The 17,521-nt window shown below is 38.0% G+C and overlaps 1 protein-coding gene across 4 annotated transcripts in view; it reads right to left on the bottom strand.

The window, feature by feature from the left end:
- Positions 1-3,588: 3,588 nt before the first annotated feature.
- Positions 3,589-17,521, bottom strand: part of SCG5 (secretogranin V) — a 32,519-nt gene continuing 18,586 nt past the window's right edge. For all 4 annotated transcript variants that reach the window (XM_076344919.1, XM_076344916.1, XM_076344917.1 and 1 more), the window contains exons 4-6: positions 15,976-16,088; positions 10,400-10,453; positions 3,589-6,675 (exon numbers count right to left, since the gene is read on the bottom strand). In XM_076344919.1, the coding sequence (XP_076201034.1) occupies positions 6,580-6,675; positions 10,400-10,453; positions 15,976-16,088 (263 nt within the window). In that variant the 3' untranslated portion in view covers positions 3,589-6,579. The remainder of the gene's footprint in view (positions 6,676-10,399; positions 10,454-15,975; positions 16,089-17,521) is intronic.

A 17,521-nucleotide genomic window follows, 5' to 3' on the forward strand; every position in this document is an offset into this window, starting at 1 on the left:
GCCTCAACTACTAAAGCAGAAAATAATTAATGTATTTTAAACTGAAAGAAATGTATATTATTCTGACACATATTGCTTGCATGCCGGATAACTTGCACTCATGAGAGCCCCTGAAAACAAGTCTTCCAAGATCCCCTAAGTTCAGACCCATAACCATCAGAAAGTCTGCAGCAAAGCAGGAGACACTGTGGGAATAGCAGGAGGAAGCTATAAGGAAACAGAAGCGGGGCAAACTTTTCTGGTTTTTTTAACGGTGTGCACACACGTTACCTGCACATGCACAAACCCCTATGGCAGGGGGGTAGGGCTGAGCTGTAGGGTTGTTTGCAAATCTAACCAATAGCCAGAGTCCATGCATGAACTATGATAGCAATGCTTATCTGTCATAACGATGACTTTTAAAGAACTTACTTTTAACAAAGGCTTCTAAAGAACTTACTTAAATCAGCTATGACTATTTTTTTAAATTGATAAATGGTTTATGCAGCATTAAAAATAGGTTTCTTACTTCAGTTGCAGTAATACAGCTTTAAAGCCCATAAATCTTAGAGCCGTTGCACTACCCATTGGTGTCACTTAAAGTTTTTCAATTGAGTTAGTCACTGTTTGCAGCGTTGTTAAAAAAAAAGGGAAAAATTAATCCATGGTAAAATATGAGTGCTTCTCTGGATGACATGACTTGTTCTTTCATGAGTCTGTTTTGACCATTTGGAAATATAAAATGCCACAACGTGGTATTTTATTTCCCAACGTAGAAAGGCGTTCTATGTTAGGAATCAGGACCACATTTCCCCATAGGGGCTATCCCACTTGAATTTCAGCCACTTTTAGAGGACTTTTGGGCATTAGAATGTAGATAATGCACTGAAGAACTGCTAGGATTTTTTTTTTTGTTCATTTCTCAGAATAAAGAATTAATTAAAAGAGGCTAAGACTTAATTCAGCATCAAAGCCATATGCCCCTTCTGTGATCTAACAAATATTCAGAAACCCAGACCTAAAAACCCTATCATCTGTAACAGAGATCTTTGGTGACTCCCAAGAAAGTTACATTGTCATATGGTGGTTAGGTTGAGAACAAAGATCTGGAATAAAAGTAGTCAGTGTTTATACGTATAAGATCAGGGCTTAATGGTCTGTAAATGAATGACACTGGTTAGGGAACGTGGGAGAGTTTGAGGCTAGTAGCAAATAACACATTATTTTTCTTTGTGCTTTCTCTTTGCCTCACTCAGTTTACAATGAAATTTAGCCACTGACTCCCACAACTTTTTCTTGGAGAGCAGAATAGGATGAAGAAACACAGCAATTAAATGTAAAAGACACCCATGCATTGCAATAGGAACTGGATTCCATGTGTTTTGGTAACAGGAACTATAGGAAAAAATAAAAAGAGGTGACTCAGGTCTACCTAATCTTTAAAGTCTGAAGCCATTCCCCATTCCGACGATCTCTGCTTCCTTCCCCACCTCTGCCCCACATACAAAAATTGACCTTGTTAGTAGAACAGGATTTTTTTTTAAGCTCTTTTAGTTCCAATTGGTAATGCTGTTGCCATGACACTCACATCATTTAAAGTTTGTTATGCTCCCATGTGTTGAACACATGGCTAGCAGCTCTTCCAACCATCAGGATCCATGTAATCACAGCAAAGCAGTTAGCATCATAAATAAAGCAAACATGAACTGATACCACATACTTCCTTCTCATGGTGAATTAGGATGATGAACTGGAATTCAATGCCACTCTTCACCTAACAGCAAAAGGTTTGAGTATGGTAGACCTGGACCATGTATGTACCTGGGAAATAATTCATTTAACCCTTTCATTGTCTTCTATTTGGAAATCTTGGCTTAGGACCCAGTCCTGTGCCAATCAGCCACGTTTGTGGTTCAGGGGGCCCTTCATGGTGGCAATTGCACGCTCTTCTTCTACGTTTCCTTTTAGTTTTTATTTAGTTTGCATCTAAGTAGGTCATCGTCAGTGGCTGAGCACTTTAAGGGAGCTTGTCGTCTTTGCTCATGGTTGGAATCTGCCTTTGGCTCTAGGCACCACAAACAGGTGTCCCTTAAGGACATAGTAATTCTGTATTTTAAGAGAAGACTTATTATTTGAGATAATTCCTGAACATGATACTTATTTAAGAGTATTGAAGGTAATTGCATGACTTCAAACAAAACTGAATTTTTAAGTGTATGCATATGTATACACGTGGCAATGGATTCAATATGTTCAGTTTGGGTTTTGTTGCTGTTGTCTTTTCTTTAAGGAATTAAAGAAAAGACTGCCATCCTTTTTGTATCAAGTATGGTGGAAATATAATTCAATTTTATTGTCAACTCCACTAGCCTGAAACCTTGGATTCAGATGTCTCAAAATTGGAGATATTGTCCTCCGATTCCCTGATAGCCTTGATAGCTTCTGACTTGGATGGAGAGATACCTTAAATCTTACCTATAGTGCACTTAGCTATTAAAACAGTGAACACACTCATCTCCCCTGTGGGTCACGTGAACCTATATTTTCCTTGTACATTTTAAATTTTTGCGTGGTCATGGTAGCATCTTCTGAATCTGCCTACCTTCCCTTTCTCCTTCCATAAATCTGAATCTGTGACTTTGACTGAGAAGTTATCTTTGAACTCCTTGTCTTAATGATCCACACATTCCAGACTTGCATGTAAAAAAGAAGTACTTGCATAAAAATTAATTCACAGGACAAGTGTTACAGCATTACAAATGAGGTAAGAGTTGGTTTAGTGAGCTTACCAGCAAAAAGGTCAGAAGATTCCAAGTTTGTTTTGGGTTGGTGTTGTTATGGGCTTTTTCCCAACAAATGTAAATGTTTCAAAAATTAGTTTTTGTACAGCATGAAAATGAAAACAAAGCCTTTTCAGCACTTTCACACAGCTACTGGTTAGAGGCCTGATTTGAGGGCACGGACTCAAGTCTCCTCTTCATCGTCAAAAAAATACTTTTCTTCATCCCCAAATCCTGACATTCGGAAACAAAGGGGCTTGAATTTTACTTTGTCCACAACGAAGCCAAAAACTTAATTGACTTGGTAGTCGTCTTTCTGCCTGTGTCCTTCCTCAGTTTAACAGATGAAGATACGCTTCATCATATTTTGATAAAATAAGCTTCAGGTCAGCTTTACTTACAGTCCTGTAAGTGACTCTCGGGAGTCTGACATCACATTCCCGGGAACTAGTTCCAAGTTTCTCTGGTTTGCTCATGAGCTGCTGAATAGATTAGCGGCATGGTTTTGTTAGGTGAATGCAAATGTGCCAATAAAAAGGAGCATATCGTTATTTCCTCTCCTAAATAATTCACTAAGCATTTTTATATTACTTTCTTCTGTGGGTTGACATCTTTATATTCTTTACTGAGTTTATTATAAGACTGTATTATCTTTTAAATAATGTATGTTAGTATGTGTGTATGTAAATGTGTGTGTGTGTTTATATATATACACATGCACCCCCAGAGTAAGTTTTGTGTCACAAATCAAATACTATAATCTGCTCAGTTACACAGTGCTTTTTTTGAACTAGGGTCATAAATATTTCTTTACCAGACAAAAGCAATGTTGCATGGCAATACACTTTATTTTGTATAGCTTCATTCAAGCACATTGTCTCAAATACGTTAGAGATAACACACTTGCAGATTTTAAAATAATCTAAAAAGATTTTAATTTAATGAAAATTCTAAACAACAATAGCAATATACATGCTCCTTAATTCACATGCATCATAAATGTAAACGGGCGATTACACCTGTAAGAGCTGAGCAGCTATTTACATTCTTGTAAATATTGGTTTGGTGGAGTGAGCTTTTAGTGAGGGGGATAGTTGGTATGTTTGTTCATTGATTCTGAAAGCACTGTGATGATTCTTTATAAAAAACTACATATAGATGTTTGGACTGTTGTTGGAGCAGTAGGAAGGACAACTTTTTTTGCTTGGTTTTTGGTTTTTTTAATTAATATGGGGCTACCAATCCCAGTACAGAAAGGCAGCTCTACTACGAAACTGAAATTAGAGTAATTAATCTCATTATCATGGTGGAATAGCTGTATTTTACTAAAATTTCACAAGAGTGCTGCTGAGTCTTCCTGGTGAAACACTCAAGCTCCCTGATGGACTCAGCAGATGGCTGCTCACCGCCCCGCGTTTGATTTCTCCAGCAGACAGTTCCTGTAAGATGCATCATTGTGTTGTGCAGTATAAAGGGGTTTTTTTGCTTGCATTTAAAGACAAAAACATCTCTAAATTGTGTAATTTTTCCTTCACCTGCTCTGTGCAGCTCTATCGTAGACAGAAGGGCAGCTCCTCAGGCTCCACCAGGGTCACAGGCAGCCACCAGCGATTCCTGTTCTGGTCAGTTTGCAGTGCTGCATTATCACATCCCCACGCAGTGGGTGTAGTGAGCTAAAGTGCTTCAAGAAATCAGACGTGGGATCTCTGATACTATTAAGCAAACAATACTTCTTTGCCCCTCCCTTTTTAAGCCCCCCATTTACTGTACACACCACCTTTTATTATGTGCTGGTCCTTACGAAGAGCGTAAAAATGAAATAAATTGCCTTCATAGTTGCTTCGTTTTTGTGATTAAAATGGATTTTACTGGAGCTAATAAGGACAGAATGTAGCTCAGATTACTTTAAAAGTATTGATAAGACAGCTGCGTACCTGAAGAAACACCAGTTTGTCAGGAACAAAGTCTGCCTCTGACCAACTGGAAGCCTTGTGGCAGCACCAGTGGCTGGCTGGGGGGTTCGGTAGGAAGAATGACCATTTCACATCCTCTGGGCCACTGGGCATCGGTGGGTTCCGATCTCAGATTCGTGCCATGATAAATAGTTTTTTCTGGTTTTGGAGGCAACCTTTGCAACTCTCAATACCTGTCTGAAGACTAAGCAGAAGTGCAGATAAAAAGAGTAATCTTAAGAAGCAGAGAATACAAGTTCTCTCGTGTGAACAGATGGATTACTCCCATCCCATTCCAGGCACTGGAAGTGGAAGGAGCTCTGCGATTCACATAAACTCCTCAATACCATGTCACATGTGAGTATAAACCCCACTGCATTACATACTATCGAGTTTTCCCTTCCAGATTTTTTTGAAGAGGAAATATGATGGAAGACATGATAGTTCAGCCTAGAATGTTACAGAGTTTTGCAATCTACCCATAAATGACATGAGAGGACCTACTCTCTGCATACATAATTTATTACAAATTACTAAGTGCTGGGATAGAAAAAGCAATTGCCATACACAGTCATATTTGTGCCATCCTGTTAACTTTAATCTTACGTAGCTAGGACCTTTAGTTTCTGTTAGTTTCTCATCTGTTTTTTCTAAGGGGTCATCATTATTTTACCGTGTCTTTCTGTAAGACAGGGAAGGAAACTACAATTTTTTTCCATAGATTTGAAGTTCAAAGCTGTAAGCTAATGCTGTTTTCCATCATTCCAATGCCCCATGCCCATAGCTTGAAATATTTCAGATGCACCCTGAAAATAACAAAGTTTTAGGTAATTTTATATTCTCATCTTTCAGAAAGGGAGAACTCAGTTTTCTGGAATACAAAGTTCTTCAATCTCCTAGGGGCAAAAAGGCAATTTAAGCTTCCCGGAGCAACTTCAAGAGCAGTGATAGCTACCAGTGTTATTAAAGTATCATAGTTTTTCAGAAGATCATCAACTGTAATGACCTTCATATCCTAGATTTAGATTCAGAGGATGCTGACACAACCTTATTAACACAGACAAATGTCTCCATCTTCACTTGTAATATCCCAGGGACACATAATTTAAGAACGTTATAATGCACAAATGCTGCTGTTACTAAGACAAAGGACAGCAGGGGAGATTAATTTCCATACAACGGTACCATTGATAAGGAAGAAAGGTGTGCAAGTGTTCAGGAAAGTTGTGGACATGGAACGATTAAAACTAACAGAAAAATATTCCAGTGGATAGAGTCAAAAAGCAGTTCTTTAATTTTAAAATTTGCACAGCAATAACCGAGACAAATGAGCCTCTGAAATATTTTGGAAAATGTCACTTTGCAAACCTTGTAGATTGCTTAAATGTTTATTAAAATGGACCAAAAGCCAAAATTCCCTGGGTAAAATAAATACTTTGTCTTTGCTAAGTAACAATATTTGTGAACAAAACATAAAACTATAATTTTCATGTGTCAAACATAGTAACATTTAAGATTAAATGTTGGAGTCAGACTGGGCATTTTTTTACATCTTCCTATTTACAAGCTGCTCATTAAGACCGTTTACCTCACGTTAGCTATTAAAATGACTAACATTTTTAAAGTTTGCTCCATGACTAAAATAAAAACAACAGAAATGTCCTTTTACCATAACTTAACAAGAAGCAGAACCGTATTTTTGTTATCTAGGAGAACATACTGTTATAAATACAGCTGTTTTTCATCTACAGTTATATAAATAATAAACATGCTGCCATTCACAAGGATTTTAATAGATGATTATATATAAGCAATATTATGATCTAGCAGAGGATGGCATGAGTTTTCATCATTCATTTTTATTGTACTTATTCAGGACCCTTGTCTTCTTCTGAAAAATGTGGAACAGACTTCTTTGCAACAACATTATCCAGTCGCTGTCCTTGCAGATACGGGTTCACACTCTGAAAAAGTTTAAAATTATTTATACTTATTAGAAACAGGGAAACATATAAAAGGTAACTAGGATTAGTGGATCTATTTATATATTTATCTGTCAAATACTTGCAGACTGAAAAAAAAAAAAAAAATTGCTCCCAGGGAGTAAATCTAAAAGTCAATCAATGTTTCTTCTTCTAATATTTTTTGTATGCAAGAATTTAATCCAATCCACTAAGAAGAATACAAGTGAAGGAGGACTATCAAGAATATAGGACAGTCTGAATTAAACACTGTCTTTTTGCTCTACTCCTCCTTTCCTCAGCTCAGCAGAGAAGCAGCAGCAGATCTAACTCCCTAATTCTTGAGGCAGGACAGAACTTGTTAGAGAAGTACAGGTAAGCTTTAGCTTAAATCACTAGCCTCTGAGGGACCTTATGCTGGGAGACAAGTTAGATACCACGATACCATTTTTGACCAAAGACTCTTCTTCAGCCCATCTCCTCTCCAGGAAACCCCTCCTCGCTTCCTCTCTTGATGCTGAGATAAAAAACTGCTGGCACAGAAGCAGAGTCAAGCAAGGTTTTGGCATAGGAAATGGCTCTCCTACCATTGCCAGAACAAGGGAACGCTGCAAAGATGATCCCCGGAGAGGGTTTAACTTCACTTTGTGCCATGTAAGCAGCACAACGTGAGACTGAAGATGAACAGATCCCGTCTCAAAACTGTTTGGAGATCATAGTAACGTAGAAAGCCTATGCTTGCATTTTATCTATACCCATGGAATAAAATGTATTTACTGTATTTGCAAGTATCAAGCAGTTTAGTGGAGCTTCAGAATTAAATATTATTTACACCCACTTTCTGGCCTGTTACAGTGTCAGTGTAAACAAAATTCAAGCATATACTTTCTCCTTCACAGATACAGACAAAATTCTAGTGTGCTGGTTTTTGATGCCAATAAAAATTGTTTGCCTAAGGACAAACTTTGGAGGAATGCAAATTTTCCAGTATCTCCTGATTCTTGTCAGGCTGGCTGTATCATAGAAATTACTTTTTTTGATATATTTCTGTGCTTCTTTCACCAAAATGTAGGAGTTCAAAACTACACAAAAAAAAGCTTTTAAAATAGGCATGAAATATCAAATATCCCAAGTATTTGTCAAATCTCTGGAAAAGATTTGGGGTTTGTCTGTCTTCAAGTTTAAGCCCTTGGGTTTCTCCAGATTTGTAGGCACTATCGTTAATACTTAATCACAGCGTAGAGCAGCCCTTTTGCTTTCTTCTATTGTTTTTTGAGTGCTTTGCCTGCTGCAAGTGAAAACATAAAAATATTAAGAACCAGAAATGAATGTGGAAAAATCGTTGAAAATAAAACTAACGCTAATTTAATGCTTTAAATTGTTAAAAATAAGACACATGTAAATGATTTGTGTTTGTTTAAAGAAGTTCTGTTTAATGTTAATTTAGTAAAATTCGGCCGTTGCATAAACTTCTAGGAATTATTTGAAGATTCTTAGGAAGATTAATTGGTCTTTTTTTTGCAATGATACTTGCTTGCTACTTTTTGAAATAAAGTAGAAGAGAATGAGAATACATAAAAATTTGAATCCTTCTCAACCGACAAAAGAAAACAAAACATAATGCAAAATTTTTGGCTCATTTGACTAAAAAATGTTTAATCCTATACAGCTGTGCTGAATTCAAAGTAATGTCGTTCCCAAGTACCTTTGTGCACAGCTCCGAGCCCACAGCAATGTGACTCAGTGATTACAGAAGCACTCCTGTCATGTTCGGGATATTAGATTCTGGACAGGGCTATGCTCATGCATAGAAATTAAAAAAAGGGGAGAATTGCTAGTTAAATTAGAGGTCGCTGGAGGCTTCCTTGTCTTGCACTGCAAAGACTGCAAAAAAATAACACAGTAGCAAATGGTAAATACATACTGATTATGTGTATGTATGCTTGTATGTGTGTTTATATACATATATAAAAATATATGAATATAAACACACACTTAGAATATGTAGTTTTGTAGACTCCAGTAGTGCCTCTGTGACTGTTACACTATAGCTTCATATAGACACAACACAGTTACTCTCCATGGACAACCCAATTCTACAAATAGGGCTTGCTTTAAGCTAAAATTGGGACATTCTGACCCAAAAAGACCAATCTGTTGCCAGAAGCTGTCCTCCCTAAACTCTCTGTCTGTGCAGAAGGGCATGGAGGAGTGGCAGGGACCGGAGAAGGCAGGAGGGGAATCCAGTGGGCTTTTTGGTTTCTGGAAAAATACACTCTGCTGCTGACAGCTCTACGTTACCCCTCTGCTGATGAAGTGAAAATTCTGAATTGTTCATTAAAGCATTAGTATATAAATTACAGTATTACTCTCAAAACAATAAAATACTTTAAATGATAATGAATTTAGCATTATGTGACATGCCTGTGCTAAGAAAATAAATCTGCTGCAAAGCAAGAAACTGAAGCTTCACTCCAAAATTCTGGGCTACCCCCGGCCATGTGGCTGTCATGTCTCTCCAGCCATTATTCCTTTTGTATCCGATTACGTCAGTCAGCACACAGACAGAAAATCTATTTTTTTTTTCTCATGTATATATTGCACTAATCCTACTTTAACATGCTGTTCTAGCTATTAATAAATATTCCACATAACTATTTCCAGAGTAAATTCTACTTAGAGTTAGAATCAGGTGCCTACCCTTTTTCCTTCTCTGCTAACAAACTCAAAAAAAGTAAGTGGGAGGCAGATACCAAGCTCAAGATAGCTCACTAACTTATGGTTGAACAGTGTTTATTACCAGTGATGTGTGAATCGGTAAGAAATCAACTCATCTTCTCCCTTTCTAGCAAAGACTTTAGGTTTGAGAGTCAAATAAATAAATAAATAAATAAACAAACAAACAAATAATCATCTTCACTTACACTTCAGTTATTTTAAACCAAATTTACTTCATTTACAATATAAACTGTGCTGTCATATTTTGAAAAGCTACTTTCTGGCAGAGAGTTAGACTTTTTCTTCTTGTAAAAAAAATATACCAGCAGCAAAGCTCAAGACTTCGACTCTGCCTTACAAGTGATTTTTTGATAAAAGAAAGGCTGACACTACCAAAAAAAGAGAGAAGATAGTGAGGTGGACTGTGCAGAGGTTCTCTGCAATATGTGGATTGCCTTCCTTGTTCAGGGGCAGAAAGGCGAGAACCCATTCATCTTTGTCTTTCAAGCAAGTGGGTCAGAGAGATAGGAGTTTCATCTGAGGTAAATCTAAGTATGTAAATGAATCAAATTACTTCAGCTAAAGGACCAGTTCTACTGTCATTTACACCCAAAACCACAGTCACATGCATGGGCAGTGGTAATTAATTTTACCAGTATTTTCAGTAGGAAATGTTTAAATTCTGTTTTAAAGACATTTAAATAATTTTAAACGGTTTTATGCAAATAGGATCAATTTAGAAACACAGATAATATAAGGTTTTTAAATTAATGCTCTGCATTGAAGTGCATCTTCTGAAAGCAACAGGCTATTCAGAGAAATACATCTCGTACTCGGTGGACAGTCCTGAAGCCTGCCGTTGTAGTTTATCACAGAGATTCCCTGACTTTACGCGTTACCTAAGGTATAATGCAGATGCATTAGACTAACTCTTCATTTCAACAGTATGATTTTAATTCTTATTAGCTCTCTAGATGATACAGGGGCTATAAAGTATTCTGATAGTTACCCTCTTTCTTCTTTTTGGACCACCATTAATCTTCTCAAAGAGTAAATTCTTGCTCTGGAAGGGGAAAAAAATGCAGCCATCAAATTCATTACACTCTTCCTTTAAAATACTACTTTCACTGTTAAATATTAGCAAGTTTAGAGGGATGTGTACTTTTACAAGAAAGATAAACCACAAATAAATATTTGGATATTCTTGCTAACATTTTGCAGTTCTTCAGGAGCAGTCACAGTCTTTTCAGCAATTAAAAAGCCAGTAATTTTCCATTATGTTGCACTATATTATCGTCCGTGTTCAGGCAGTAAGTGCTTCAAGTACATGCTGGTATAATGATATAGACTGGATGTTCCCATTCACGTGATACATGATGTAAATACATATATATTTAAAAAAAAAAAAGACAGAAGAAAAAAAAGAAAAGTAAGAGTGGAAGGGAGAGGAAGCAGGAATCCTGCCTCTGGTACACCTTTCTATACATTTGAGGTGACACAAGAACAGGAGCAAAAAATATTTCCTTTACAAGGGATTTTCTAATTCCTTTTAAAAACGGCAATCGGCGTCATTCCTACTGTTTTGTTGTCTTTGCTTATTCCCTTCCAGATATCAACACTTCCCAGCGCAAAGTTCTGCTGAAAGGAGTTCAGCACTAACGCTTCCTTTGTTTAAGTAGTGCCCTCAATAAAGTTTCTAAAAACCATGTGGTCTGTAACATTTTTAATGGTGAACCTTTTAAAAACTGCCAAAAACATCTTGGCAGAAGAGAAAGTTATGATGATGAGAAAAGAAAAAAAAAACACACCACCACCAAAAAACCCCCTCTGACCATAGTTTACATAAGTCCATCCACATATTGTTGTATTTCATACAAGTAGTGAATTCTAATAAAGTCTGGAATAACACACACATGCTCAACACATTTTGTTTCAATCGTGTATTATGAAGAAAAACAAAACCAAACCCTAACCTGAAAATGGAAAGAGAGAAGAATTACATGTATAAAAGCAGAACACTGTATAAACAAGGCCATTAATTCTGCTATAAACAACTGACCTAACGTTGATTATATAAATAGAAAGTGTAATTCTAGCACGAGACAAATTCACCAAACACTTCTACCCTCTCTGCAGCCTTGATATGAGAAAAAACAAACATTTTCAAGTGTTACAATGAAATCTGCCAAAATTGTCTGTTTTGTACTTCTCATGTTCGTTAAACCCCAAATTCACAAGGCCTATCTCTTGCCCAACCTCAGTTATTTTGTCTGAGCTGTGCCAAAAGGGAACAGAGATGAAGTTGTCCAAGGGAGACATTCTTGGCTAGTTATTTATGCAAACTCACTTAGGGAAAACTTAATTTAACATTTTAAAGAAACCCATGGATGCGTAAATTATTCTTTTTAGGAAACAAAGCACCGCCAAAGCCTCTCTTTGTAAACTATTTGACCTTACACTTCTCACGAGAGGAAAAATAGTGTTTCTGAAATAAAAAGAATTTCATGACTACTGGAGCTAACATTTCTGTCACTCAGGAAAATTCCTTACAATTGAACTGTTCCTGCTCAGGAAGATCATATTTTGTTTAGTCTTTTGGGGAATGTTTTAAGACTGTAACTACTACTGAAGCATTATGTGGAGTGCAAAGCAAATGAGGTTATGGAGCATAAGCTAAGAGTGTGCTTGTACGGTAATAGCAATCCTGAAAATATGTTCCACTGCGTAAGGGCCTGAGCTCATCAGCCACCAAAATTTGCCCGTGAAGTGCTCACCATTCTCATCCCTCACCTAGGACACATTAGGAATGAAGACACAGAGTTTCTCCAGTTAAAGATACACCTCATCTGGAGACGTGCTGCACGTGAATTGCTACTTTCCCCTCATTCCTGGAGCTTCCTTTGCACCCTCCCAGCTACTTGGATTAGGGTATTACAGGTTGGAATTTGGGTGGAAAAAACTCAGAAGTGAAAGTGCTTACAACCAACTAATGCCAGAGAGATTTACCCTTAGATGTTTCAGACTGCACTGAAATTTGTTTAAGTCAGTAAAAATCAGCAGCTCTGTAATCTGGACCTGCACAATTATCAAGCAAAACTGAAAAGGAAAATTGCATTAGCAAGGTTGCACCCTTTCGGGAGGGCTTTTTTTTCAGTCAGTTTACAGTCGCATCAGGAATATCAAGCATGACAATTTCTATTACACCAAACATGTTACACTGAATTAAACAATCTGTATTTACTGCCTGAAATTGAAGAGGGGTACAAGACCTATCATAACCCATCCTAATAATCACCATTGTCATCCAGATATTTAAAAATGTCAGTTGGCAAAGAATGATGCACTTAATGTTGCTCACTATAATTGAAGTTGGAATAAAATGAAATTTATGAGAGACTAGCTTCAGGATCTCATTAAAATTAGGAAGCCAGAGATGGCAACTTCTTTAACAAGGAGTTGAATGTTTTTATCCCTGCTTCCCATTTGCCTTTCTTTGTACTGTCTTGGATCCCTCCACTGTAGCCGATAAGCAAAACTGGCGTTATTTGTACCCTGAGAGCGAAATATTATCCACTGCTTCAGTAAAAAGAAGTGTTGCTGAAAAACATAGTTGCTTTTAATTTTCCATTTGTACTGATACTGGTGTCAGAAAACACAGCTGAACTTCCTTCCTCTTTTTAACCCCTACACGTGGTAATGGTTAACACTTTGGGTTTCAATAAATACACCACTTACGTATAAGTGGGTTTTAGATTTGTATTGTAAATTGTGTACTGTAAACTATCTTCGTGCAAGTCTTTCTGGATGCCAACAACACTTCTTCAGACCACCTAAAGAGTCAAGTTACAAGATGCAGAAAAGGCAGACTCAAATGGAAAGTACCCGTCTCCTGCAAGGAAAAGTCTGAACTGAGGGGAAAAAAACCTCCAAAACCTCTGTGGCCAGAAACAGCAGAAACTATAGTTGCACGCTAGGGTAGAGACCTCCAAAAGTCCCTCACCTTACTATTCCTACTGTCCCCTCTACATTTTCCACATATAAAGAGAAGAAAAAGAGTCTTCGGGGCTGGGGAGGAGAGTATAAGCTCTGTATCTTGCCCTATAAACAGAGCCTGTTCCCGAGACTTCCCACATGTCAGCATACTGATATATGGAGAGTTCTCCCAAAGACAGGAAAAGCCTTCCTCTTTCTTCCCTCTCCTAACCCAGTATACATTCATCGTGATTTATATATTCATATCTTCACATGTATTAGCAGTATTTACACATAATATTTAGCATCTACAGAGAATCATACACTTTGCTGTATGAGACAGCTTCTAGACTTGTTTTACCCTTATAAAACGTGTCTGCTATTCACAGGGTACTGCAGAGGTCCCACAGCTTTGCAGGCATGAGAGTCTGTCACCAAAACAAACCAACCAACCTGTTTCTTTCCCACTACTCACGAACAAGCAGGTCTTTTTTTTCTGACCTGCTAATCTAATTTGGGGTTTACTGTGGTTACGCTAAGGAATGCATGCTGGCTCCTTGAAAGGGCAAGTCAGTGGGAACTGTAACACTGCCTCAACCGCTCTGTGGCAGGAAAAGGCAGGGGAGAAGCTCGCCCGAGAGCTGCGAGCACACGCCAGCTCGCACGGGTCCAGGAGACACACTGACTCCGAGGGCTTCAGATGGTGGTTTCAGCCTAGCGCCTTCACAGCACACAGGAGTTCATGGAAATGCAGTCTGTAAATACACAGCCGTTACAGCCCCTGGGGCGCTTGGTCCTAGGCTCTTCCACGGGAGAAGCAGGAAGGGGCTGCTGGCGGGCAGAGGGGATTTTGGTGGCTGGGGGCAGTGGGAGGATGAGGATGCACACAGTTGCCTGCTGGGCAGCCCACAGTCGGCGTGTCGGTCAGTTACGACCTAATCCAGATGACAGTAAGTGACCTAAAAGATCTGATCTACTTTAGCTGTTTGAGACTTTATAAAGGAGAGATAATTTTTAGAGTGCTTTTCTGCTCTTATTTTTCCAGAGAGAAAAAAATAACAAAACCAGCCATAAAACCAGATACCGTTGTATTTATCTTTTTAATGTATAGTAACATACAATGAGGAGGCAATCAGGGCAATTCTCCTGGATCTCGGCAGAACATTTGCTCGTGCACGTTACCAGCTGTTTCATCTCTAATTAAAAAGATCTGGAGTTGGCTATGCTGCAGCTAGATATGATTACTGTTTAGTACCTAACAGTCTGTTTCAATCCATGCGTGAGCAGTTTTTTCCCCTGAATTAGCAGTGATGGATGGAGAAATAAAAAAAGGCCAGTATTCACTAATGATTACCTACCATTTGTTAAGTATATGTTGCTGATGACAATGCAGTATGTACACTTGATTCTGAAATATTGCTATAGGCCAAAGATTTACAGAAGTGCTTTTATAGTCTTCAAAATGGTATTATGAAAGTAAATTACTCATGAATAATAAGAAAACTAACAGCATTATCTGGCATAAATAAGAAAGTTCACCATCTGGTGTTTTAAAATGAAAACCTTTGATGGTAATTACTTAGAATGCAACAAGAGTTTCCAAAATTTGGATTTTTGGCATGATTCTCTCTAGAAATTTAGCACTCACGTAAGTAATTAAGACTATAAATCTTACACTGGTTTGATTATGAACGATGAATCATTGTCTCACAATTACAGCAGGAGAAGAGGCTGCCAAACGTGTCCATTTATCGATATATGCTTACAGAGCACCGGTTTAAGGCAACCTTAAGTAAAGTGCTATAACAATGTAAAATGAGATTTCATTATTTGCTCTAGAGGCATAAATTATGATCATTGTTATTGTTTTCCTGGCGCCTGAAGATGGATTTGGGATTGGACATTTAACTGATGTAATCTAAGATTAAGCGGCCGAGCTCTCTTTGGAGCCTCTAAGCCTGCAGAAATAGTCTAGCTGGAGTTATTAAAGTCCTTGTACACTCAGAGCAAGATTTTTGCCCTTAGTGTAGCTGTATTTATTATATGCAATGCGTAAAATAGGTTTTCAATAAAATATAGTGCACAACCTGAATAGAGGAAGAAGCAGCATCAAGTCCTCTAAAATCCTTAAAGCCAGAGAGGACTCCTTAGAGCAAGTTGCCCGGACCCAGATTTTTTAAGGTGTTTAGGCACTGCGGCACTCCATTTATTTTTTTTTTAGCATCTAAGTAGCTGAACAGTGAATAGTCACTGAACCTGGATAATCTTTCAAATTAGGGCCCTGTTATGTTTTGAAATCTTGTGCTAAAATCTGCACTAATTTTGGTTACATGTTCACTGTAGTCTGAAATGTGGTTTGTTGCATTTATCAAGCACATACGTAGTTGTCATGCTTTGGGACAAGGATTTCTACTTTCTATTTTTATGGGCTTTCATCACAGGCATTATTTCTGTATTTTTAAGGGCAAGTTCACCTTTTTGAGAAGTTTCCCTTAGGGTGATAATTTTTCCAGCAATAAGCACAGTGTTCTCCTTGTGGTTTCACAGTATCCCACGCAGCAGACAATACCCAGTTTCACATGCTACAAAAATAAGCAAGAAGCACATACTCACCCACTTGCCCATGTTGGGATAGTCATGTTCTGGATCAAAAAGGTGTTGGTGCAGCTGGTATTCCCTGCTGAACTCTGCTGTGTCTGGGGTGTTTTCTAGACACCCATCATCAACTGCAAAAGTATGTTAGAAAGCACTGAGTGCTTAGTAGCTTTGAAACACACAATATGTGCCACATTAATTAGCAAACTTCTTAAATGCAATTATGCAATTTAAAAATAAAAAAAACATTTAAAGAACTGGATGACTGGAAAATATCAGGTATTTTTTTCTTTTGAAAGGAGTTTGTCAGGATATATTTAATTTAAAAAAAAACCCACCACTACTCAATGAAACTTCAAAACTAAACAAATTCATTTTCCAAGCTCTCCCTCTCCTTTTTGTTTTTCTTTTGAATTAGTGATTGAGCTTGACTTTACATAGAACTGCACGCTATTCTGATTCAGAAGGGATCCTCTTTTCATCTTTAAATGCCCACAGGAAGTTGTAGAAATTGTTTAGGCAATACTTTTGAAGCTCATGGTAAAACGATGCTGTGAGCAAAGACAGAATTTCCTTCACTGGGTAGCTCTTCATGGAAATCCATTTCTGGTTCGCTACTTTGTTCAAAACGGCTGCAAATCATTTACACGTCATAAGATCTCATAAAAATGCAATGTGGCAGAAGTTTTATGCTGAAGACATTTCTGCAGATTGGTAACTAATCTGAAGGGTCCAGCAACCTCCTTTAATCACAATGGATGGTTTTGCAGACAGTATCACATCAAGGATAATACCCTTTTAAAGATCAGCTTATGGACTTTTTACCAAAATAAGTCATCTTTAGATTAAACAAAGATTCAGCAACTTAAGGCCAGAGTAGCTCATTGGATAAAGCCTGCTCCTGGAGCTCCCTCTGCTTTGTCAGCATGGGGAGCTTGCATTCCAAGTTCCTCTCAGACATACCCAAGGAGATCCTACCACCCGGGGCATGACGCTGGGCATCCAAGCAGCTACATCTGCCAGAACACAGACACTCCAGAGGACACACCTGTGGACTTTCCCTTCTGTCCTTGTGTGATCATCGTGTAAAAAGATTTGCAGATGGATTATCTTTTTCCCTTAGATGTGGGAAACAGTAAAGATGACTTAAAAATGAGTTGATTCAATGACCTGAGGAGGTTATTCTGAGTCCAACAGATCCTGCTTTCTCTCTTTTCTCCTTAGAATGGGGAAAAAAATAAAGTTGCCGACAGGAAACAGGGGAAAACTAACCATACTGTCTAAGCAACTCAAAAACTATTAAAGTTAACTACAAGCACTTAAAAATTATTTCAGTCTCAGCAGGGACAGGGTCATCTCAAGAGAGAAGCAGGTCACAACAGAAATGTGGTAGACCTTCTCAGAGCATCTGTGTCTTTTGGTAGAAAACACAAAGGGCAGCTGGACATACGTGTGCCCTCTGCGACTGCTAATCCAAAAGTCTTCAAGCTCAAGTGCTCCAGGCTTATGTATTCCCACCGTGGAATGTGCATATGTAGACAGTGACTGGAAAAATTGTTTTCCA

The sequence above is a fragment of the Aptenodytes patagonicus genome, chromosome 7 (assembly GCF_965638725.1).
Source record: "Aptenodytes patagonicus chromosome 7, bAptPat1.pri.cur, whole genome shotgun sequence".
Lineage (NCBI taxonomy): Eukaryota > Metazoa > Chordata > Aves > Sphenisciformes > Spheniscidae > Aptenodytes > Aptenodytes patagonicus.